Source organism: Typopeltis vanoorti, chromosome 5 (genome assembly GCF_054136105.1).
Source record: "Typopeltis vanoorti isolate ZY-2024b chromosome 5, IOZ_Tvanoo_1.0, whole genome shotgun sequence".
In the NCBI taxonomy this organism is placed as follows: Eukaryota; Metazoa; Arthropoda; class Arachnida; order Uropygi; family Thelyphonidae; genus Typopeltis; species Typopeltis vanoorti.
The window spans coordinates 130,350,233-130,377,539 of record NC_143553.1 but is presented as its reverse complement, the minus strand read 5'-3'; the positions used below and the strand labels follow the sequence as shown (position 1 = coordinate 130,377,539).

The 27,307-nt window shown below is 36.2% G+C and overlaps 1 protein-coding gene across 1 annotated transcript in view; it reads left to right on the top strand.

Moving 5' to 3' along the window:
* The window catches only part of LOC150106813 (WD repeat-containing protein 91), a 324,316-nt gene that overhangs the window by 64,016 nt on the left and 232,993 nt on the right, over positions 1-27,307 (top strand). Inside the window, exon 2 of the mRNA XM_090392727.1 lies at positions 3,919-4,183. Within this exon, the coding sequence (XP_090248853.1) occupies positions 3,919-4,183 (265 nt within the window). The remainder of the gene's footprint in view (positions 1-3,918; positions 4,184-27,307) is intronic.

Genomic DNA, 27,307 nt, shown 5'->3' with positions numbered 1-27,307 from the left:
CAGCATTGCCATTTGTTATCCTGTAAGTCCTAAAAAGGACTTTAGGCTGTTCCAGCCAATCTCTCTTATTACATATTCGGAATACCAATGATTAATGATTAACATTTCTGACTCTAAGGGTGAAGCAAAGCGCTTTTCATGTTCCCTGCTATCTGACATGGAAACAGTGAGTGGAAATGTTTGTGAGCAAAATGCTCGCCCTGGGTGGGCTTGGAGGTTAAATATCAGAGGGGGGTATTAGTATGGCTTTGGGCCTTTTGTATTTGAAACAGTCTGTGGCATCATAATTCGTAGCTAGTTGAACCAGTTCATTGGGGTTTGCAGATGCTTTTTTGAAAAACTTTGTTGCTGTAGTTTGCAGAAAAGTGTATATGTAGGGGACATCTGTGTCTCGATGGAGCTGCACAGTTCTAATGAACCACGGGACGCTTAGTATCATACGAAGGCATTTATTTTGTACTCGTTGTAATTTGAGAATGTTAGTATCAGCGGTATGACTCCAGGCTGGAGAAGCATAAGTGGGTATAGGGTGGACCATCAGTTTGTAGATGAGCAGTTTGATTCTGGTGTTTAGTTTACTGTTCTGTTGATTAGAGGATAGAGTTGAGCAATGGCTTTTGATGCCTTTGCACAGAGAGCCTTGATATGAGAATTGAAAGTTAGCCTTTTGTCTAGTAGTACGGCAAGGTATTTGACTTCTGTTTTCCAGGGGATTTTTGTGTTGAATAGGAGGATGTCATTTTTGGGAAGCATCGGTCTTCTGGTAAATAGTATGGCTATGCTCTTCTAGGGGTTTACTTGTAGTCTCCATTTAGAGAACCACTTCTCAATCTGTAGTATGTTTTTCTTGTAGTTTATTGATGGCTGTGTGTGGTTTTAGAGATCTGGTTAATATCGCTGTATCATCTGCATACAGGGCTAGGATGGATGACAATGGATTGTGTGGGATATCAGCTATGTATATGGAAAACTGAATCGGAGCTAGTAATGATCCTTGTGGGACTCCAGCCGTGAGACGTTTCTGGGCTGATACTGCGCCTTTGATCTTGATTTGCATATGCCTGTCGAAAAGGTATGATTTGATTAGTTGTACCATTTCCAGTGGTATTTCAGTTGATCATTTTATGTAGCAGTCCATGATGCCAGATTTTATCAAATGCACTGTTGAAGTAATGCAGAAATCATATTTCCCATATAGAAATACTCAAAAGGTGTCACAATTTATTACTAAAATACTCTGGATTATGGATAAATTTTGAAATTTTTTTTCACTTGGTTATACTATAAATTAAAGATGCCAAGACTTTTATGTTGTTTCAACTGCAAGTACATAAAGGTTAGTTGCTTACTGGGTCCAGATCTACTGCCATACTTTTGTACTTGCCATCTTACTCTGACTTGCTACCTCATGAACAAAATTCAACTTTTTCTGTCCATTCACATGCTAATTTACCTTCTTCATGCATCCTCACCTGTACTCTCCCTGATACTTCTAGTTGCCCTGTTGTATTCCCAGTCTCATGGCAGTCAGCAAATTTATCACCCCTTTTAATAGGCACACTCAACAACTTATTAAATCTCCTTCCTATCATTTATTTTTTATGGTTATTTATTACTGATAAAATGTGCGAATTTTTTCATATCTTAGACTGAATATACTAATCTATAAGGTTAACCTATTTGCTTCAACACTGGTAGGTACACCTTAAAAATTATCATAGCATTAACAAAACTTATAAATTGAGCAAGTCCAGGATTGAACAGATTATTGTAATAAGGCAACAGTGACACACCTCCCCCCCCACCTGATTAAGGTATTTGCTTGAACGAGCAAAATTTTTCTAGCCTTCCCTATCCTTCACAAACCTGTGCTAACCATCATTGATAATTCTACTTCTATGAGTCTAATCCTGTATTCTATTCCTAATTAGTCATTTCAGTACCTTATGCTACTGCAGATAAACAGGCTATTCTGTAATTGGATATATCTATGTCGGCCTGGTTGGCCAAGTGATTAGTGTATCCACTCTCCAGCCAAGAGGCTGTGGGTTTGAATCCTGCGTAGGCATGGATGTTTGATTGTCTTCCACCTTTATACATTCATTCATCCAAGTATAAATACACTCTCCCAAGATAGACTGGGTCACCATGGGAAAAGTAGACATAACCCTCCCACAATGGGAGAGGCCTTCACCCTATAGTGGGCAGAAAACAGGCTGATCATTATTCTCATGCAGCAGCCTTATTTTACCTTTCTTCCTGTTTTGTACACAATTCTTTAAAAATGCATTGTGATATGTCATTCTTTCCCACACTCTTATTAGCATCTAACCCATTCAGCATATCATATACCTAAAATTCTTTTATTTCTAGCCCCACATGCATTTATCATGTATCTCCCTTTTAGATGTTGCACAGGATTTTTCATGCCACTATGATATATGCTGATAAACTCATGAAATGATTCCACTCAGTCATCCTAATTGTAATAATTGTAATTATTCTTCCTTTTATTTGTCACATAGCAGAAAAACTCGCTTGAAATTTCTCCAGCCTGACTAACTGATCTCATCTAATAACATTTTCTCTCTTTTTTATACTAGGCTTGTCAATTTTGTTACCTACAATTTATATTCCTTTTGCATCTGATCACAACTTGCTTATCTTTTCTGTAGCTCCTTTTCAAAGAGAATTCTGAGAAAAGAAGTTATGGAAGCGATGTTTCTTAATTCACTGTTCATCCATTTCACTACTAATCTTTCATTTATTTCACTTCTTGTCAGATTTATCCCAACAAATATCTATGTTTTGTCAGCCTCATTTCCTCACAGCTCTCCATCCCTTGGTACTGATGTTAGTTGACTACAGAGCTCCCCATAATCACTTGCCTTTGGTAATTATACATACTGGAGTGAGAAAGGAAGAACGAGAGGTGATTCCTGAAAGTTATATAAAGGTATGCTGAAGGGAGTGAGAAGTAGATTTGTGGAGATTGGTTGTTGAGTAATATCTGCTAGATGTATTGTGAATGCTAAGAATGAAAGTGAGTTTGAGGTTTAGTATGATAGAGATGTTGCTAATAGAGTAAAGTCCCGCAATGGGACTTTCTCGTTTTTTAATAATAATCCAAACCCCTTGGTTTCAGGGTGGATTAGTTGTAAACTTTTTGAAACTTTATCCATTCACATTACAGATTAGTCTATTTTTATTAAACAAAAGCTTGAAATCAAAATCTAATATCAAAAGAGGGAACTAACTCCTAGTTAATTAAGAGGAGATGAGTTAGTTGTTATTGACATAAAAGTTGTGGTGCTGGGTGACCACTCACAACCTTCTGTCATGAGAAAGCTGCCTACTATGTATTTGAATTAATTACTACGCTTTGGACCCTTGACTGATTTTAAGATTCCCTCTTTGCATGCCTTGCAGGGCACACTGGCATCATGGAGGACTTACCAGAGAATGACTTCTTGAATCCCCAGGTCTGGAGTTGGATAGCACAGATTATTATTGGTCTAGGCCTCTTCTGGTCCTTCATGTGGTACCATAGTATGTAGCACTGTTTCAATGTGAAGTTGGAAAATAAAATAAATAATTTGAAGGTCAGATTAACTTTTGTAAAATGCAACTGTTAAAATTTATACAGAAAATAAAATTAAAAAAAAAAAAAAGGAAAATCCTTAGCTCATCAATGGTATTGCTATATTATAGGTTTTAAAAAAATTGTTTGAAATGTGTGTGTGTGTGTGTGGGGGGCATTCTTTGAAAGATGCTTTCAAATTTATTGTATTTTACAGTTTTATATTAATTTTAAGTATTTTAGCTGTAACATAAAAAAAATAAGCTAAACAATTTTGTATTAAAATTTCTTTGTATTAAAATTGCATAAATTTTCAATGTACAAATTTTTTTTTTCAGCCTGATAGAATTGTTGACCATTTGAGCACATGTATTAATACTCTTGACCTGACTGCACTCAGAGATGCATGGACTCATCTTGACCAACGAGTATTTTCTCGGTTAGAACATTCCTTTTTATCTACAGCCAAGAAACTGGAAAATGCTTTGCTAAGAATGTATGTAGTAATGTGCATTTCTAGTTCTCGCCAAGACAAATTATCAGAATTCTTTGAGAAAATGACTCTAGAGTTGCAAGGGCATTCAGAGTGGAAAGACTGGTTTAGTAAGTAAGAATGTGAAGTAATTTAAAATAAAATTATTGGTGCAATAAATATTGTAGTACTCTATTTGCATGGTCACATTTATATATAAATATTACAATTACTAGAATTTCTTACAGGTTTTCTTAAATGTTGAGGGTAGATAATTAAAAGAATAATTCCATGTAACCTATGAAGAACTGACTGATGATTCTAAGTCGATAGCCATTCATCATTTTTCTGTAGTGTGCACCTTGTTTGTAGTTGTTAAATTGTGAATGAAGAATTTTATGATTATTAATACTTCATTCATGATTTAACATGAATTGCATTTCCTGAGCTAAGTTTGCTCCTAAATAAATTCTAATTTAAACACTTACTGTTATTTGTTCATTGAAATAATAATTGTAATTTTTTTTTAGTTATTTTATCTGATATAAATTATTAATATAATTTGTAAATGTATCCTAAGTGAACTGTAATATATGCATTTTATTTGTTGTTATGGAAAGTGAAAATATTTCTAATAGACTCTGCTAATGTGATTTGATTGGCTGCTGTTGGAAAACTAAGTTATTTCATGATAGCGCATGCCTTAGCATTGAGAACTGTACAACGATCACGTGATAATTTGGTGGTTTGGGCAGGAAAAAGAGAGAGGGTTTATGAGATAGAGGAAGAAGGAACCAGAAGGAAAATGGAATGAGTGTAGATAGGTAGTGAGATGTGACCTAACTTGAGATCGAACGTCGCAACAAAGATTTGAAAGCTTGTTCCGATTTTAATGAATCTTACTTTGAACTCATAATTATTTATAGTTTCCTGTCACCTTGTAAAGGATTTACCTGAGTGAGTGGATAATAATAATATGATTGAGATTTATCGTAAGACATGTTATTACGAGTAAGAAAATATCTTTTCCAGTCTTGGCAAATAAGTTGTTGAACTCAGGGATACTAAAAGTTTTGTGTCATCTATAGTGGAAGATTATCAAGTGCCTAGAAGTGATGTAAGAATTTTCTATCATGTGCAAGCTATGATGATCATACCGGTAAGAATATCTATTCTATAACTAACGTGTGATAGTGTTGCTTGTGTCCGAAGAACTTGGTAAAATTTCGTGTTGCTGAAGCCAGCTAGTCCAGCTTGATTGAGCGATATTATAAAACATTTCCTTGTGAAACAAAATGTGAGAAACTTCATTAAAGAAATAATTCGTGTTTGAATGTGTTATCTCACAATGCATATGTATATTTAAGACTGAACCTTTTAAGAACTATTTTAATCCTCTGATAGATATTGAAGTTGCTAGTTAAGTGTTTGATAAATTGAAGTTTATGAATATATCTCTGAGACTAAAAAGAATTAACTTTTAAATGTTTTGCTGAATATTGATGTTGTTTAAAGTGAAACTAAGTTGAAATCATAACAGATGAGAATTGTGAAAGCCTTATACATAAGTTCTAGCAGTAAATGATATACTCAGCTGAGTAGAATCTAATTTCTTTATAGAATGCATAAATTGTTTTCTAACTGTATTGATCTTAATAGAGTTCTTGTTTCTTATGTAAGAATAATTTTGTGAGAGAATTAAATATCTTGTTTAACTTGATTCTTATGCTTGCCTAATTTCAGTTTCATTGCACTGCTCATTAAAATATGAATCTTGTGGGAAACCCTATATATATATATATATATATAAGTAAGACGATTTTGGCCTGTAGTAAGTTCTCATAGCTGTAGTGCTAATTGGTGCTCGATTCCCTTACAAAAATTGTATGATTTCAAACATAGAGTGGCGCAGTGTAATAAAAATTTTCTTTATGTTTGAAAGTGGGTTAAATAACAACTAGCAAATATAATATTGGATGAAAGACAAAACACAACAGTGGGTATCCACTTGGATCACGAATCAGTGAGGATGTCCTGAAAATTTTGAGATGTAGCACTAGATTATTTTATATTGGGTGTATGCTGCTTTTACATTTACAGTGGAACAGTATATCAAAAACCAGCTGGGGTGTTGCCTGATTGTAAATTGCACTGTTTTCATCAGGAAAATGCACCTGCTGGATTATTAAATGTAATTTATAGGTTGGCAGCACTATCAGCTTACAGAATATCAATGAAAGCAGCTGCTAGCAGATGAACTGCAGAAATATTTGTTACAGAATTGTTGCTGTTGATTAAAAAAAAAAAAAAAAAGTACTGAAATTGATATTATTTTAAAAATATAGGATGGTTTATTCAGGCAGTAGGAGTAAGAAAATAGAGTAGCTGAAGAGTGTATGTGTGTGTGTATATGTGTATATATATATATACAGTAGAACTTTGTTATAATGATCACAGTTACAGCGAATTCACGTTTATAACGAATAATTTTGAAGGTATATTTGAATTGCATTTGATTTAATACATGTATTTCATGTTTATTACAAATTAGTTTCATGGGAATAACGAACGAATAATACATGTTAGTCATTCCTTTACTGACATTTAGTACGTACGCATTTTCTGGTTGTGGAAAAATGTTGGGAGTCGAACGGAAAATTTTATCGCTTTCCAAAAAAGTAGAAATTATACAGGAGGTGGAAAGTGGCCAATCAAATCTGACAGTAGCAAAGAAGTATGGTTTGTCCCCATCTACAATATCAACAATTTGGAAGAATCGTGAGTTGACTGAAAGCTTTTGAAAGCAATTTATCGAAGTGTAAAAAACTTAAAAAGTGTAATAAAAGTGATGTTGATGAGGCACTTCTTTCGTGGTTTAAAGTGCAAAGAACAGCTGGCTTACCTATTAGCGGATCAATTTTGAAAGTTCAAAACTGGAAGAAAAATTTGCTGTTCAACTTGGTTATAGCGATTTTAAATGCAACAATGGATGGATTGATCGCTTTAAGAACAGAAACAATATTGTCTACACAAAAGTGGTGAGGCTTTGTCCATTGACAAAAACGTTGTTTCTGTCAATGGACAATGGACTGGATCAAGAATGTATTACCGGATATCAAACGAAGGTATGGATACAACAACATTTATAATGCAGACGAAGCAGGGTTTTTTAATAATTTAATGCCCGATAAAACTTTTCAATTTAAAAACAAAGTGCATTGGTAGAAAATTTATCAAAAATAGACTCAGTTTTAGTTTGTGCGAACGTGACCAGTAGCGATAAAAGAAAGCTTCTTGTAATTGGAAAATCGGCAAAGCCTAGATGCTTTAAAAACATAAAGAAACTTCCTGTTGATTATACAGCGAATAAGAACTCCTGGATGACATCTGCAATTTTCGAAAATGAAATTCGCAAGTGGGATAAAAATCTTCGCAGCGAAAACCGGAAAATTTTGTTATTGATAGACAACTGTCCTGCCCATCCTGTAGTGGCTAATTTAACAAACATAAAACTTGTTTTATTGCCACTGAATGTGACATCTATCTTGCAACCACTTAATCAAGGCATAATTAGATGTTTTAAATCCCATTTTTGTCGTCTGTTAGTCTTGGAACAGATAGAATGCAGAGAAAAATCTGTGGAAAATGCTTATGCTTACGACTCGAAGATCGGTGTACTTCACGCAATACGTTTAATGAGTGATGCTTGGAATTTGGTGTCATCGTCTACGATACAAAACTGTTGTAAGAAAGCCGGTCTTGTGGAATAAAAGTGTGAATCTGAAGAAGATGAAGAGGATAACTTACCGTTATCAGCGTGGTTAAAAGCGCGAAACTTGAACAATTTTGACACGTGTGCAGAGATTGATAATTTTATAGACAATGATAATGGCGTCGCAACTTCGGGTATACCGACAGACGCTGACATCTTAAAATAAATCTCTCATACACCAGAAGAAGATAATAGTAGTAGTGACTCCGAGGAAGAAAATAGCAATGATGAGAAAATCGTTACCTGGTGTGAAGCAGAAAGTGCTTTGCATATTTTAACAAGATTTATGGAATTGCGATCTGTAAGTTCAGACGACACATTCAAGCATCTTAGTGGTATAAGGAACAATTTCAAACATATGAAATATGCGTCTTGTGCAAAACAAAGTACGCTTGATGATTTTTTATGTAAAAATGTGAAGTTTTAACAGTGCTGAAACACTGCACCTGTGAGATAGAGGTTGAAGTGAGTGCAAGAGAAAGATCATTTCTGAGCCTAATTTGCATGCTTCTGGATGGTATCAAAGATTTTAAGGGAAGTTATAGGTGCACCATTTCAAACATGAGCAGTATTCTACATATGGGATTTAGAATTCACTATATACAAACCACAATACAATTTGGAGTTTATATATAGTAAAGAGTTGGTTTGTGTAAAATACTCCTGAACAGAAGGAAATACCAAGTTTCTTGGATGCTATTGATGCAATGTATTTATGCCAGGAAAGACTAGAGGTAAATGTTAGTCCAAGCAAAGAGATCTGATCTTGTCTGGTGATTTGTGTTTTACTGAGGGTAAGGATAGGTGAGCTGGGATCTTCTGAGTAAGAAAAGGCAAGAACATAAGGTTGTCCTCTCCCCATTGGAGGATAATATTTAGATCAATGTTTAAGGCACTAGTTGCAGATGATCTTGTAGCTTGATGTCAATACTGCATGATTTATCAAACTAATAGGACAAGTGGAGAGTACTATTGTCTGCAAAGCTGTGGATGGGATTAGTGGCTATTATGAGTAGGGAGTAGGTCATTTATATATATTATTATGAGAGAGAAAGTAGGTAATAGGACATGGCCTTGAGGCACTCCAGCATTAGTTGTGAAGCTTGAAGGGATGGAGCCATCTACCTTGACTTGCAGAGAAAGCTGGCTATCCAGTTACAGAGGGTGGCTGGGAGACCAAAGGATGGCAATTTATTTAGTAGACCTCGATACCACATGTTTGAAAGCTTTGGAAATGTCAAGGACAGCAGCACAAGTTTCTCCAAACCTTTCTGTGGTATGTGTCCAGCAGTAAGTGATGTAAGTTATAAGGTCAGTTGTGGATCTTGAATGGCAGAATCCATACTGGCATTTGCTGATTAATTCATGGGCATGCAAGTAGTGGAGGAGTTGGCTATTGATGACTTTTTCCATTATATTGGAGAGGACAGAGGCAATGGCAATTGGTAGGTAATTTGCAATGTAGAATTCTATCACCTTTTTTTGGAATAGGATGGATATGAGATTATTTCCATGCATTGGGATAAGTATCAGATATGTATAATAAATTATAGAGATGATGTAGGATGGGTATTAGCTCTGAAGTACGATGTTTGAGAACAATTGGAGAGATGCCATCAGGACCAAAAGACTTCTTAGTATCCAAGTTATTTAGTAGTTTTCTGATGTATTTCTGTCAAAAAACTATAGGAGGCATATGGTGCTTGGATCTCGGTATGGCAGGAGGTGGTCTCTTGAGAGATGAGATTGAACATCTTAAGAAGAGGTTGGCTGATATGAATGAGGAGGAAGTGAATATTTATGAAGAAAGAGTAAAAGGATAATCATATAGCATTCTATGGAACTCAGGCAGCATTAGTAGTATGGTGAATAAAAAAGTACCCAAAACATGCTTTCCATGGTGGGAAAGAACAGGTATCAGAATTATTATTATTCCGGTCAACTCCAAGGAGTTGACAGACTCATCGAGGGAGGCCCTAACATCATGTCAAGAACAACTATTTGACATTCACACAGTATCTATCATACCTCGCCTTGAACTCATTCATGGTCGTAGCACCCACAACACACTGGCAGCTTATTCCACTCATTCACCACTCTCCAAGTAAAAAACCTAGTTCTAACACCCTTGCTAACCACATTCTTGCCCAGCTTCCATGTATGGCCCCTAGTCCTCCCACCACCAGTCCTATTCTCAAAAATATCTTCTGGATGATTAATCTTATAGAAACCCTTCAGTAATTTGAATGTCGCAATCATATCACCCCTTTTCCACCTATTGACCAATTTTTGCAACCCACAAATCTTCAACCTGTTCTCATAAGGTTCATTCCACAGACCTGCTATCATCTTGGTCACTCTTCTCTGGATCCTCTCCACCTCCTCCCCATCAAGAAGAAACCCTGGTGCCCATATCTGGGCACAGTAGTCTAGATGGGGTCTTATCAAAATATTTTAACAAGATTTTTCAAGAGATAAATCTTGTTAAAATACTTTAACAAGATTTATTTCTGCTTGTTAAAGTATTTTTCAGAAGCCAAGTGATTTGATGAACTGATTTAGCCACTTTTGCAATGTGCAGCCTAAACTTCAATTCCCTATCCACCAACACTCCCAAATCCCTGGCCTCATCAATCTTCTGGAGTACGGTTCCACCAATGTGATATACTATTGCTATTCTTTCCACCCCAAAATGCATAACCTTACACTTTGCCACATTAAATTGACATCCATTTTCCCTAGCCCAGTCCTCCAAACTATCTGAATCATCCTGTAAAATTTTGACATCCTGTTCACTCACAGTTGCTCTACCCAACTTTGCATCATCAGCAAACAAGTGAACACTTCCTCTCAGATCCTTTCCTATATCATTGATGAACAAATTGAAAAGCAGTGGTCCAAGAACAGAGCCCTGCGGCACACCACTAGTCACAGTCCATCTTTTGGACTCCACATGTACCCTGTCTTAATTGTAAATTCCACACTTTTAGCCACCTCCCAAGTCCAAGACCCTATGATCACTCTCACCAATTGGTGGCAACATGGTCATATTTGTTACAGCCAAATCCTCAGATGCAATTACTAGGTCAAGCACTCTCTGACCCCTAGTATTTTCCATTACATGCTGTCGCAGATAGTTATCCCTTAATAACCGCATAAAATCCAATTCCTTCCTCCGGTGTGTCTTCTCCTCACTCCAATCAATGCGACCATAGTTGAAATCTCCCATAATAATTACCCTTCTTCCACTCACTTCTTCTATTTGCTTGTGCATACTATCTCCACCATCTTTTCCATCACCTGGTCTATAGCAGCACCCAATTGTATATTTAGTTCTGCTAGCCACAATCTCACACCAAATGGCCTCAAATGTGCTCTTTTCTCTATCCTGCAATTCAACTTCTATTCTCCTTGGCTGCAGCTCATCAGCTATCATCATCAACAATACACCTCTCCCATTTTATTTTCCCTGTCATTCCTGAACGCACTATACCCATCACATTCAATCTCACTAGCTATGTCATCTACTGTCAGTCATGTTTCACTAATGCCAATAACCTGTGGTCTGGAAGTGCCAGTCATGGCCAAAAATTCTTCCTTCTTGTTCCTAATACTCCTAGCATTAGTATACATGAATTTCAGACCCCCATTAGCCCCATCCCTACCTTGATGCCTTATACTAACTATCCCATTTTGATTTGTTGTCCTTATTTGCTCTTAGTGGTAGTTGTGGGCATGAATGATATTAAATTATGAAAAGCAATTAAACAAATTGGTTTAATCCTTTATCCAACTGTAAGCAAACAAAGTTTGCGCCTGAAGTACACTCTCTGTCCAAAAAGAAACCGAACTTTTGATAGAAAATAAGACACAGGCCAATTATAATTATTCAAATAATTTATTTCAATCAATATACTCTCTCTCAGCTTCAATACAGCATTTTGCAGTTAATTTGTTAAATGAGTTTTTTATATCGGTTTTAGGATGCTGTTGAGAGTCATGGTTACTGCTGCTTGAACGTTTTCAATGGTGTCGTATCACTTTCCTTTCATTGGCAGATGATGTCAGGGGAAGAGAAAGAAGTCACAGGGTGCTAAATCAAGTGAATTCGGCAAGTGTTCCAACACAAATTTGGTTTTTGCTCAAAAACTGTCTTGCAATGTTTGAACGGTGAGACGGTGCATTATCATGCAGAAGTGACCAGCTGCCTGCATCACGATATTCATGCTGTACGCAACGAATTCTCGCTATCAATCACTTCAAAACTTCGAGATAAAACTCGCCATTGACCATTTGGCCAGGCGGAATGAATTCTTTGTGAATAATGTCCTTGGAATCGTAGAAACAAATTGGCATTGTCTTTACTTTTGACTTCTCCAAGCGACTTTTTTTTGGATGCCCCTCTTCTGGTGGGCTCCACTCAGCACTCTGGCACTTTGTTTCGGGCTCATACTCAAAACACCATGTTTCGTCACCAGTAACAATCGTTTCAAGGAAGTTTGAGTCCTTACTAGCGGTTTTAATGAGGTCCTTGCAGTGTTCAATTCGATAAATTTTTTGGTCGTCGGTCAACTTCTGGGGAACAAATCGCAAATTCATTTTATGAAGGCCCAAACTCTCAGTCAAAATGTTGTGCACAGTTGATTTTGGAATCCCCAATTCATCTTCAATCAATCTCGTGGACAATTTCAGGTTTTCTTTGATATTGCAGTTTTTGGGTGTTAACTTTGCTCAGTCCAGTTTTTGGATGGCCCAGCTTTTCGTCATCCTCAAGCATCTCACAACCACTTTGAAATTGCTTAAACCACTCGTAAACTTGAGTACAGGATAATCATCACTGTATGCTTTTTGAAGCATTTGATGCGTTTCGGTAAAACTTTTACCAAGTTTAACACAAAAGTCAATCCCAGCTCTCTGTTTGAAACTCCTTTTCTGACTGTTGATCAAAGCACACTATCACTCTTGGCACTATAACTCAGTGTCTAATGAAACAAATGTCATAAACAGTTCACACAACACTAATGAAGGTTGTCGCTTTCGACAACAAAAAGATATAACAGGTAGTAGCACTAGTTGCTTCTATTTTCTAAAAGTTCTGTTTCTTTTTGGACAGAGGGTGTATAATCAGGACTGGAGCAACTCGTGGTAACGGTGGTATTATAAAGGTGAATTAAACCAAGTATATAATTTCTTGGTATTTTTAATTAAAAGAAATGTGGAGAAAGACTTCAAGTTTATGTGGGAAGTAAAGGATAATAGTGCTGTTCGGAAATTTATTTGTGTGTTGCCCAGATATGATGGTAATGAGTCAAAGCTGAGCAGAGATAATGAATGGTGAGTTGTGTAAGGCAAAAGTGGTTCAGTTTGTGACTCTGTGGAGTGAATTGGAAGGGGAAATTGGACTAGTTTAAGGTTGATGGATTGCATTTGAATGTGTTTGGTGTTGGACATTTGGTGAAACTTTTGTTTGTTGAGAAGGCACAAAATCAAGAATTTAGTGTAGAATGATCAAAGGTGATTGCGAAACAGGTTGTAGGACAGAAGTAAGACTGACACAAGGTTGAATATGTGATTTATGGCAGTGATGAAATGCATAAAGGTGAGGATGAAATAGGTATGAATGGCAACTAGTCAAAATCAGGGAAATGGTTATGGTGAGACTGAAAAGAGAGGTGTGGCATAGCAGATAGAGTAGAAAGCGATGATATTGGTGAGATGACCTTAAAGACGGGGGGGGGATCCTTACATTCGTATAAATGTAAGGAGTATTTGAAATAAAGCAGCTGAGTTTGTTGCGTTGATTGATGAATGAGTCAATGTGCCCAGAGATGGTGTAAATGAAACTTGGTTGATGCACTGTCAAAAATAGAAATTGAAGGATATATAACTTTCTGGAAAAATAGGAAGGTGAAGAGAGGTGAGGGAAGAGTACTGTTATGATTGCAGGAGAATTATGTCCATAAAGAGTGGAAGTTTAAAACGGTAGTACATGTGAAGATTTTGAATCTGGTGTGAAGTTGAAATTAACAGGCTTATATATCTGGTAGAATATAGGCAAGGAGTGTAGAGAATATTGATTGTGAAATGTTTAGGCACCTCCTTTTTATATTGGGCATATAAGGAGGTGATCCTAATGGAAGACAATCTCCTCCTTCCAGTCTACATTGCTATGAGTGTGTGGTAACAAAGAGTGGATTTGTTGAATTTCTGAGGGATAATAAGCAACATGTGACAGAAGCAACTTTAGGTTTTAGTGTTGGATTTGATTGCATCCTTACAAGATGTGGTTGTTGATGAGATATTAATGCTGCTGCCAGTTGGAGAGAGTGATCATAAGGTTATTGCCAAAAAAAAAAAAAAGATGTATGTGGAATTATAAGGTGAATGATATGGGAAGTTCTGTAATCAACTAGCATCAATATGTTGGTTTTATGAACTTTGCAGAAAAGATGTTGACACTGCATGGGAATTCATAAAGCAGTATCTGACACATGCAGTACAACTACATACCAAGGGTTAAGTGAGTAAATAGAATAGAGCTGAAATGGATGAACAGTGAAATCAAGCAAGCTATGTTGGAAAAGAAAATGTTATGGAGAGGGGGGTATAAGACAGTTGATGGTGATCAGCTCCATGAGGAGTAGAAAGTGCAGGTTAGGAAGCTGATAAGCATGGTAAAGAAAGAACAGGTGCAGTATGAGAGGAGATTGGCTGGTCAGGCCAAGTTTAATTCAAAAGGAATTCTTCTGCTATATGGTAAACAAGAGGAAGAATGATTGATTATAGCAGGTTGATGCTAGTACAGTCATAGCAGCAGAGTGACTGTTGCAAAGGATGTAGTGGAATTATTTAATGAGCACTTCATCAGTGTATATCATCCCAGTGTAAATGTGATACTGTCAATATGTAGAAGTGAAGCAAGTATTAGAAGAATTAGGGGTATATCAGGCATTGATTGGGTTAGATGTTAATAAGGCTGCAGTAATGGATGATATATCACCATGCATTTTTAAGAAATGTGCAAAGTAGTAAGCTGTGTCCTTGCCCCCCCCCCCCGGTTCTTTTAATGAAAGTCTTGTAGTGGATAAGGTTTCTAAGGAGTAAAAAAAAAAAAGCAAAATAGTACCACTCTACAAACATAGAACAGAAGTTTCCAATTACAGACCAGTCTATATATCTGCAGTTAATCAAGGTGTTGGAGAGGAATAGAATACAGGATTGGATTGATGGACATGGGATTCTTTGATGGTCATGTCAATTTATCTTATTTTAGCAGTTTAATGTTTTCTTGGATTTTGCAAAAGCAATTGATAGGTTACCTCATAAGTTGATGTAAAGACTGCAGAGGATGGAAATGGATAGTATATTGGTTATATGGAGATTGACTCTCTGAAGTACAAACAGGTTGTGTATGATGGCAAAATTTTTAAAAAAGGATGGTAACCGGTGGTGCTCCCTAGGGTTCTGTTCTTGAGGTCCTGCTGCTTAATTTGTTTGTTAATGATATTTCATATGGATTGGCTGGAGATGTTCAGTTTACTTATGATGCAGAGTTGTGGAGAATTATAAGGAGCACTACTGATGTTATTTCCCTTCAGGAAGATTCTTCTGGTCAACTTGCTGCTATCAGAAAGTTATGGAAAGATAAAAGTATTGTCATCACCAGAGCAGATAAGATTAATGTCACAGAATATAATCAAAATATTGATATTAATCTCAGAGATCATGCTACCTACATCCCAATAGATCACACTCCCACAAAACACAAGTTAAAAAATTAAAACTCACTTAAAAAAGTATCTTCCTGGCTACTGGACAAAAAAACTCAATCCTTTGGTTCTCTTTCCCTTCCTGGATATACGGTTTACCAAAAATTCACAAACCTAATATCTCCCTAAGACCTACAGTAGATAGCACTGATTCTCCATGCTACAAATTGTCAAAACAGTTGGCTAACTCTCTCATCCCTCTCACTAGACTTACCACATCCTACATAAAAGGAAAACTATCCATTTGATTGAAAATTTAATGTTAAATAATAAAGATATATTGGTAAACTTCGACATCGCGCCACTCTTTACCAATATTCCCTTAAATGGCACGCTCTTAAATTGACTATGGTCAATCTGGCCTTTCAGACCATGTATTGGATACAATCGACAGGATTTCCTAGAAGAAAACCATCATGCTTCACTATAGTAAATTTAAAAAGGAAAAACTGTTTTCAGAATCTGCAGTGGCACTCAGAAATCAACTGAATTTAAATATCGATGCATAAAACTTCCCAAAATTTGGGAAACAATAATTGTCAGAGGTCCCAATTTACATCATAGGCTGCCTACAAACGACCCTTAGAGTGTCCCACCGAGATAAGACTTTAGTCACCCAAGTGTTTGATTTAGTATTGTGTTGTTTTTGTGTGTGTGTTACAAGTTATTTGTAATCCCTGAAGATGTTTCTTTAACAAACGAAATATTGGACACATTAAAATTTTAATCCTTTCCTAGTACTGTAAATATCCCATTAAACATCCATCAGGAGATGCTATTTTTAATAAGTGCAAGGTTTTGCATTTGAGTCCAGAGATATGAGGCTGTGTACTGTATTCATGGAACTATACTGTAGAAAGTGGATAAGATTAGAGATCTGGGATTAATATTTGAAAGTAGACTTAAGTTCAGAGGGCATATTTCAAGTGTTGCAAAAGCTGCATATTGTATTGCCTACTATGATAATAAGTACACTGATATGTAGGGATAAGGAGATGATTGTGTCATTGTATAAAAACACTGGTCACACCAATCCAAGTGATCAAATCTGAGCACTTGGATTGTGCTCAGATTTGATCACTTAGTTTCATTGTTATGTAGAAATTGGAGAAGCTACAAAGAGGAGTGATCAAGACAATATCAGAACTCTGGAATGTTGGCAATAGAGAGGGGTTAAAGGAATGTAAATTAGAGTTTAGTGGATAAGAGGAAAAGAGGTGTGATAGATGTTTAAGTTATTCAGGGGACTTGATTGAATTAATATAGAAGGGATTATGAAAAGTAAAAGATTGAGAGAGGAAGAACCAGAGACCATCTCTTTAAATTGTGTAAGAGCATGATGAAGAGTGAGGAGTAGAATTGTTACATGGAGAATTGTGGATGAATGGAATGCATTATCGAGTATGTTAATACAAAGTGTTAAAGATTTTAAAGGTTCAATATGATAAATGTGTTGTCAGTTGAGGGAACCTCTGAGGTTGCTGATTCCATGATAGCACTTCATGGTATAAACAACACCAAGAGAGGAAAAAATACATTTAGTAAACTTACTAATATTTTGTTGATTTTCTACTCACTATCTGCAGAGCATAATTATAATTGTGATAAACTTACAGTACTGAACTAAATAATTATGGGGAAACAATTCAGATTGTAACTGAAACAGAATCAATGGCTTTACATGGCACCCTCTCTGGACTGGATAACCATAAAGTTAATCTGGAGAAGTCATTAACGCAACCATACGTATTCAGTTTGAGAAAGCACTTCAGTGCTGATACTGATTCTAAAATAGTCTCTCAAACCTATAACAACTAATATGTAATATTGATGCTTTCTTCCATCTAATCCTATGTAAAGATCCCTTCACATACAGATCACATACAGTGACTTTCCATAGAGATGATTGCAGATGTAATTTGTTCTTCAAGGTAGATGTTAAATGACTGATCTACCAGTCTGTCCAAATTAGGCTAAACTGGAAGCACAACGAACTTCATACACTCCAGGATATGCAAAAGGATGAAGTTGATTTTTAGGAAAATAGATGAAGATAGCTAGCTGAATGAAAGATTTGAGAATGGCATAGAGATCATATTTGCAGGAAACTTTGGCTATTTTTTTCTGTTGTATCCATAATATATGGGATAGGAATGGTCTGCTGTGATTGTGTATTTGTTGTAGGAGGGATGGGGTGATGTATGCAGTATTTTATCTATTTTATGCAGGCCTTTAACCATTAGCTGAAAAGGTGTTGCAAAGGTACCTGAGCTCAGTTTCAAGGGCAGCCATTTGAAGAAGTAGCTTTGGATCATATAAATGGTAAAAGATAATGAGCCATTAGGAAGGCATGTCAAGTATTTCTAGAAAGTGGAGACAATTGTAATTATTATTATTATTATTTTTTTGGTGAAGTTTATTTCAGGATATTGGCTGTTGAGATGTACTAAAAATGCATTTAGTGTGTCTGAACCTACTAGTGTTACACCCTGATACCTTAAGAATGTAGAATTCCAAGCTATCATGCTGTAACATGAAGAATAAATAAATTAAAAACCCTGCATAAAAGATAATAGATCAATTATTTAAAAGAAATATTCTTGCATCCAATAAAATATAAAGGCGTTTGTTGAACTAACTAACAAAAAGAAAGAATATATTAATGTTGTAATATGATATAAAAGAGAAAATTTAATTAAATAAGAAAGAAAAGGATTAGTCATAAGAGATGGTATGTGAGAGGCTAGAGATTAAAATATTAAGTAAGTTCATAGAGAAATTTTGGAAAGGGGATTAAGTTAGAGGCTAGCAAAAGAAAAACAACAGACTATCGCTCAGGACCGATTCCCGGATTAAGACATCGTTATGGGCTTGCCGATCAAAGGACGTTTGGCAGAAAAATGCCACCCTAATTGGTCGGTGAAGTAAAATCAAATAAGGGGCAGGGAAAAGAAGTTAAAGAGGGTGCTGTTAGGAGAGCAGGTATAAAAGGGTTGGACCCCCCCCCCCCCCGACGAGGCTTTTAGAGACTTTTAGGCTTTTAGACCTGCTTTTGGTTTTTGGTTCTGTTCCAGGAGGGTTCTTCGCGAGCTCCTTCGTATGGGTTTCACAGTGTTTTCCTGAGTGGCGAGATTGGAGTTATATCTCCGTCGTCACAACACGGAAACAAAAGTGAGCGAAATTTCGGTTCCGTATTTCCTATGTAAGAAGCAAAGAATGCCATATAGTTGAGGAAAAGAAAGCATATTCTTTGTGTTTCAACTTCAGTGACAACCACGAAAAAGGGAAAGCTGTAAAGAAATCGATATCCACGTCGCGAGTTGCACAGCCATTATTTAGACGATTCAAAGTGTGTCCTGAATAACGAAAGGTAAAGACCGCGTAGGCATAGTTCAATTCAAAAGGGAACATAGGAGAAGCAGATTATTGGAGAGGTTATACCAGGATACTTCAATCAGAAAAAGATAGAGGCCCATATGGAAAACTCGGGAAAGAAAGGTACTGTAAATTATATCTCGTGTTAACTAAGATTCGTCTGTATTAGTTATCATTATTCTAATACTGAACTGTTGAAGTGACCAAGAAAACAATACTAGGACTTTAGTATCTGACAGAATATATTGAAAGTAAGCTGGCTAGTGTTAATGTTATATGAGTAATTAAGTGTCCTGAGAATTTTGCATGTCTATTATATTGTATAAGAAAGTTTAAATGTCATAGTTATGGTTTAGTTAAGCTACTTAAGTTTGGATAGTTAAATAGTGTGAATTAATCTTATGCCCATGTCATATGAAGTTATGTGTTGAATGTGTATGGCGGCATGATCGTAATACCCATTATAGGATCATAGCTTAATTATTTATGATAAGCTAATGTCAGTTTGTAAATATTTAGTATAGCATTGAATTGAGTAATAACTAAAATTTGAATCGTACCATGTTAAGGAATTTAATAAACCTTTTGTCCAATGATAAAAGGGTTGTCTGAAATTGCTGTCCAATGCACCACTTGAAAAAATTACGAACCTAATCATGCGGGGAAATTAATGTGTTAAGAAACGAGAAAGTGTCACGACTGCAACATAGTTACACTTTCTGACATAGTTTAGTTCTTTCTCCTTGTTTTTGCATATAATATCTTAAACTAAATGTCCCAAAAGGTGCAGTATAATACAAATATTAGGGATACTAAGGGGAGAAATAACTTAGATATTAGTAAAAATTTTGGTGATATCTCGAGCATAGATAAGCGGAAATTATTAGATAGAATAAAAATCATAAATTGGGACACAACACTAGACAGATCCAGGACAAACAGCAAAACACATCAGAAATGCTCAAATATGGAGATATTTATGGATGAATGTAGTTTCATCCACAAATGGATGGATGAATGTAGTTTCATCCACAAATGGATGGATGAATGAATGAATTAGGCAGTGCAGCCAATGGAAAAAGTTTTTTCCATGGGCTGCACTGCATAATTCATAAGGTCTGGTCAGAGGGTTGAATTCTAGATGATTGGATCAAAGCTCTCATACTACCTGTCTAGAAAAAGGGAAATAAAACTGAATGTAGGAATTATCGAGGTATTTCCCTACAGAGTAGTGTTCTTGGTAAGATTTATGCAGTTATACATGAGAAACAGCTAAGAAAAATTGTGGAAGTTGGTGAAGAACATTCTGGATTCAGGCCAAATAGAGGTTGTCAGGATCTGATTTTCACTTTAAGACATAGTTGAGAAATCTTGAATATAATAAGGATTTGTATATAAGTTTAGTTGATTTGGGAAAGGCATGTGACAAGGGAAACCCATTGTACTTCCATCCAGCATTTTTATATTTCTCCTTTCCATAAGTTCTTCCTTGCAGCCTTTCCATAGTTCTTCATCTCTTTGGGATAAAGGAGACCAACTCTGCACAGAGTAGTCCAAATGCCGTCATATCAAGGACTTATAAAGAAGTAAAATGACTTCCCTACCCTAACATGTCAATGTTTGTCTCAACATCGCAATTATCCTCTGAGGTTTATTTGTAATATTTGTTATGTTACCTTTTTAAACTTCAGCTTTCTATTCACCATAACTCCAAAATCTCCATCCTTGTCAGTTACTCAAAGCATAATCTCACCAATATAATATGCTATTGGCTATCACATGTCAAAGTGCATAACTTTGCACTCAAGCATTGAATTCATGGCCATTATTGTTGCCCATGCTTCTGTCCTATTCAAATCACACAGTGAACTGTACATCAGTTGCATCTCTGATTGCCTGCCTATCTTTTCATAACCAGCAAACAGTTGATCTCCTGTCAGGTCCTTTGCAATATAATTCATGTATAGATTAATCACAGTGGTCCATGTACTGATTAATGCAGCACACTACTGATCACCTTAAATAAATCTGCCATGTGAATCTAGAAATTAGCAGAATTCTAAATATAGACAGTCCTTCTCTCTATACTTTACTCATTGAACACTGTTTTTTTTTCTGCACAATCTAATGAACTAATGTGCAGTCACAACCTCCTCATCTCACCTTTATCATACCCATGGTAGCAGACTCACAATTTTTTACTTTATTACTTTTTTGCATCTTCCAGTAGCACTTGCATAACTTGTCGTGCATCATTTTTCACCTTTCTAGTTATTTTCTGCAAAAAGATCGATTCTTTCACCTTACCTCTCTGCATTCTGACAGCTTCACTAATATTGTTAATCTTTACCAGGGAAACAATCTTTACACTCATTAAGTACATATCTTATCATAGAATTACCATAAATTTTTATCCTTGCTCTCCTCTCACTTTTTCATACTTTCTTGTTTCTTATAGTGCACTTCTTGTTTCTATCTCTCAACTCTGCTACTTTTTTAGTTTCATGAGGTCCTCTTCTTTCACCTGCATTTTTCCATCTTTTGTCAATGTTCTCCACTCCTAGCATGTATTTTATTTTCTGCACACAATCGACACTCAACTTTCCTATGTATTTGCTTATCAGTCTTGCATTACTTTCACAAATCTTTTACCTTTTGTAACATATATATTTCATACACACATACGTCTAACAGATAAGCTTAGGCGTTGATGGTTATTCATGACTTATTTTTCATGGTATTAACAACACCACAAACACTTTTATCAACAAGGATGTTTTATTAACGCTAATATTTCGCTGATTTTCAACTCGGCATCATCAGAGCACAACACACATGTAAACGCGATAGTGAGTGAGTGAAACGATATAATTGCAAAAGACAAAAGATCTAAAGTCCTATTTTTGGCGCCCTCTAATGAAAAAAAAAAAAAAAAGCAGCAGTTATCCAGGAGTTTTTCTTAGGATCACCGTCTCCCAATTTTTTGGCAAATTAATGCAACTATATTTGTTAAGGTTGGGAGAATTCTTCAAAGCCATTGCTGACTCAAAAAATAATCTTTCAGATCTATAACGACTCCTAAATAGCACATTCGTTTTCCTCCATCTAATCCTGTGTGAAGGAGTGTCTAAAGCGTGGTCTGCCAGTCCTGACTTGCCATAGTAATAGTAGCGAATGTATCTTTCATGTTCTTCCAGGCGGATGTTCACTGATCTTCCTGTTTGCCCATAATAGGCCAAGTCACAGTCACATGGAACTTCATACACTCCTGGGTGTGCTAAAGGGTGAAGTTTATCCTTTGGCGAGCGGATCAGAGTTGCCAGCTTGACATGAGGTTTGAAGGTGGTGCGAAGGCCATGTTTCAACAATACTTTGGCTATCTTTTCCGATGTACCTCTGATATAGGGAATAGAAATGGTCATGTTGTATTCTTGTGTATTAGGGGAGGGCAGAGTAATGGGCCTATGTAGTATTTTATCTATTTTGTACGGATTGTAGCCGTTGGCTAGGAACGTATGTGCGCAGGTACTGGAGTTCAGTGGTCAGAGCTGTATCGTTAGAACAAATGGCTCTGGCTCTGTGTGTAAGTGTTTTTAAAATGCCGCACTGTTGGACTGGATGATGTGATTGTTTATGTAGGTATCTTCCTGTGTGTGTAGGTTTCCTGTAAATAGAAAAAAGATAGTGATCCATCTGAAAGGCGGGTGACTAACGTGTCAAGAAATGGTAAACAGTTATTTGATTCTTTTTCTACTGTGAAGTGAATTTTGGGGTGTTGGCTGTTTAGGTAGGTGGCAAAAGCATCCAAAGTGTCTTGTCCATGGGGCCAGATGGCAAACACATCATTTACATAGTGCAACCACACTTGTGGCTTGTATGTAGCTGTGGTAAGTACTTTGTTTTCAAAGTGTTCCATGTAAAAAATATGCTAACGGGGGAGAGAGGGGGGAACCCATAGCAGTACCATTAATCTGTTTGTAGAATTCCCCCCCCCCCCATGTAAAGTCACCTGCACACATAAAAAATTCAGACATCCATTATGTCTGAATTTTTTAGGATTTGATTTTTAACCAGTGTTTTGAAATGGATTGAATTTTTTACAAAAGTAGAGGAGTTGCCAGTAAGAGGGGCAAGCGACTTAGCTAAATGCCGGGCCAGTTTATATGTGGGACTATCTATGCTATCAACTATGGGGCGTAGGGGAATATTAGTTTTGTGGATTTTTGGTAGTCCATAAATACGGGGTGTTTTAACATGAATTGGTTTTATTTTCCTGATGATTTCTTTGGGCCATGATGTCACTTTTTTCAGTAATTTTCGGACTTTTTTCTTTTGCGACATCGTAGGGTCTCGATGTATAATTTGATACGTGGAACTGTCACATATGAGATCTTGCATTTTTTTGTTATACTCTTCTTTATTCATGATAACTGTTGCATTTCCTTTATCGGCTTTTGTAATAATAATATTTTTATTATTATATAACTTTCTTAGGGCAGTTATTTGCTTACGTGGCATATTGCTTTTTGGAGGCTTAGCTTTGTTTATAATACTTGCTATGTCTAGTCGCACGTTATTGGCCATTGGTGGCGGAAGATCGTGGATACCCCGTTCTACTTTCATCATAATTTCGAGTTTAGGAATTTGTTTGGGCGTGACGGCAAAGTTATGTCCTAAACTGAGAGCGTTCTTGGCTTCTTCGGTGAGTGTTTACGACCACGTGGTCTCGTCGAAGTTGCGGTCGGGACTTCGTATGTTGGCGCTGTTGTAGTAGTTCAAATTTCTTTAGGTGCTTTCTTTTAACTTTTGTGAATTCTTTTTTTGCTGCAACTTCGGAGATCTGCTGTAGGACAGTCCATATTTCAGGATTTAACACGTTTATTAGTTATTGTTGTAGAGCTGTTTAGCTTACTAAGCTCTATGCGAGTAGCGGTGATTTGTTCTCGAAGAAGCGCTAAACTCGCCCGTCGATAAATACGATGTGCCTTTGCCGATTGTAACTTTTCTTTGAATTTCAGAAAAGATGGAATATTATCGTTGTCGCGGCATCGTTTAAGGAAGGCTAACCGGTTCAATTTTCTGGATAATTTCAGTTTCAACTTACCTAAGAAAAACTCCTGGATAACTGCTGCTTTTTTTTTTTTTTTCATTAGAGGGCGCCAAAAATAGGACTTTAGATCTTTTGTCTTTTGCAATTATATTGTTTCACTCACTCACTATTGCGTTTACATGTGTGTTGTGTTCTGATGATGCTGAGTTGAAAATCAGCGAAATATTAGCATTAATAAAACATCCTTGTTGATAAAAGTGTTTGTGGTGTTGTTAATACCGTGAAAAATAAGTCATGAAGTACACACATACGTATATACTGCAAAATTTCTCATATGAAACTTCCCTAACAAAGTTTCATATGAGAAATATGAAACTTTGTTAGGGAAGTTTCATATCTCGTAAAAAGCAACATATCTCTAGTCTTTGGTCAAGTGTTTTACTTCTGACCCAGCACTCAGATCCATAAGTTAAAACTGGTTTGAGCACTGTCTCGTATATAGCTAATTTAGTGTTCCAACTAATTTCTCTCTTATTCCATATGAATTTATTCAATTGACTTCCTACCATACCATATTTGTTGATTCTGTTGTCTCTTTCCATATTTAAATTACCATCTTCACTAAAAATAGTGCCTAAGTAGCTGAAATGTTTTACTTGTTCCATAGGTTCCCCATTCAAAACACAGTTGACATTTTCAACGATTCTACCTATTTTCATTGTCTTAGTCTTTTTATTGCTGACCTTAATACCATATCTATTACAACAGTTATTCAATTTAGTCAGGGAATCTTGCAAACTAGTAGAGTATTTATTTAGAAGTATAACATCTTCTGCATAAAGCAAAGAGCTGACATTAACATCTCCAATTCTGATATAATTTTTAATGCCACTTTCCTTCATAATGTGATCCATATAGATAATGAATAGCAGAGGGGATGATGTACATCCTTGTCTCACACCAGATTTAACATTAAACCATCTTCCTGTACTTCAATTCTAACTGCTGACTAGCAACTCAAATAAAGACCAAGTATTGCTTGATATAATGCCCCATTGACACCATATAACTATAGCATATTGAATAGCTTCTCTCTTGGTACCTTGTCATATGCCTTTTCCAGATCAACAAAACTTAAATACAGATCTTTGTTATATTCCCATGCTTTCTCAACTATTTGTCGTAAAGTGAAGATCTGATCCTGACAGCCTCTATTTGGCCTGAATCCAGCTTGTTCTTCACCAAGGTTTTCTTCCACAATTCTTCTCAACCAGTTTCTAAAGTATCCTGGCATAAATCTTGCCCAGAACACTCAGTAGGGAAATACCTCTAATTCTCACATTCAGTTTTATTTCTCTTTTTATATATATGGGTACTATTAGAGCTCTACTCCAATCATCAGGAATTGGTCCCTCTGTCCAGGCCTTCTGAACTATGCAGTACAGCCACTGTAAGACTTTTATACCACCATACTTCAGCATTTCTGATAGAATATCATCTACTCCTGCTGCCTTTCCACATTTCAAGCCTTTGATGGCTTTTTCTACTTCAAGTATGGATATGTATTCCTGACTGTATGCCAGTTTAGTGTTTTTTACCACTGTGCTATCACTGCTTGTTTCATTTAGCAATTTTTCAAAGTAATTACTCCATACTTCAAGGATATCTTTTTCTCCTATATTCATGTCACCTTTATCATCTCTAACTCCTTTTACAGCACTCTTTCCTCCATTTCTAAGCTTCTTCAACAGAATATCTTACCACTTTCTTGATATTTATTTTCTATGTTCTTGCCAAAGTCCTCCCATGACTTTTGTTTAGATAGTTTTACACAGTGTTTAGCTTTCTTACATTTGTCTCTGTATTCTCTAAGAGCACAAACTGACTTATTTTCCAGGAACTTTTGATATGCTTTCTTCTTTGCTTTCACTGCCTCTTTAACTTCCTGTGTCCACCATGGACTTCTGATTTTTCTATCCTTGCAGACAACCTCACCACATGCCTCTCTGGCTGAATCAATCAGGGTTTTCTTCAAAGTTTGCCACTGAATCGCCAAGGTTTGGTTCTTGTTCTCAAACTCTTTCATTTTTTTCCCCAATAATCTTTGTGTATTTTAGTCTACAGTTCACCTTTAAGAGCTGCTTAACTTTTATTCGCTTTAGAACTTTCTTACATGTCATTCTTTTCAATATGAAATTCAATTTTATCCTGCTCAAGACTAAATAGTGATTGCTTCCAATTTCAAATCCTCTGTACACTCTGGTACCAGCACCAGGGAGAAAACATCAACAATAACATATTCAATGAGACTTTTCGTATTCCTTGCCTCTTCTTTCCATGTGAATTTGTGCACATTTTTATGTTGGAACATGGTGTTAGTAATAACCAGTCCATGTCCTGAGCAGAAATCTAACAGCTATTTGCCATTATTATTAGCTTTGCTCCTTTCTCCAAATTTTTCCAAAACATTTTTGTATGTCTGACAATCACTTCTTACTCTGCTATTTAGATCCCCAACAAGGACCAACTTTTTATTTTTCATTGTGTCAGTTGTTTTCTCTAGAGCCTCAAAAAATTCCTCCACTTCTACCTTAGCAGAGCCTTCTGTGGGACCATAGGCACAAATAAGTCTCATTGTCCAGTTCCCTATTCTAATATTTGTCCACATCACTCTATTTGAGACTGCCTGCCATTCAAGAAGATTAGCCTCATATTTAGTGTTGAAACTATGGCTACCCCTTCTTTTCCTTGATTGTCATTGCCTGTTATTCTCCTAAATGGATCCAGCAAAAAGTCTAAGGATTCTCTAATTGAATTGCTCTAATAAACAACCCTGATCGGTTCTCTGCATTCCTTTAAAGGCTATGGAGGTCTCCTCTCAGGTATGAATAGACAGATATGTGATGAGAACGAAGACCATGTAGGTCAGCAGTAAGATGAGAGAAAAAGGTAAAAAAGTAAAGATGAAGAAATCAAAAATAATGCATAGTGGAAATACTCTAGAAAGAAAGCAAAGAAATAAAAGCAGATTGAATAGTGAATTCATATAAATATCTGAAACGAATTTTTACAAGTAACCATAAATTTCATGATTAAATATCAGTTAGAATAACAACAGGATGGAATATTTTTAACCAGTATAGTAGTATATTCTAAGAAACTTTAAAAAGAAAGGTATGCAACACAGTGAAACAACACGAAAGTGCCATTCTGAGAGTAACATGGCTAGATAGGAAGGTTAAGGTATGATTAGAAAGGATATGTGATGAGAATCTGAACATTGAAGACG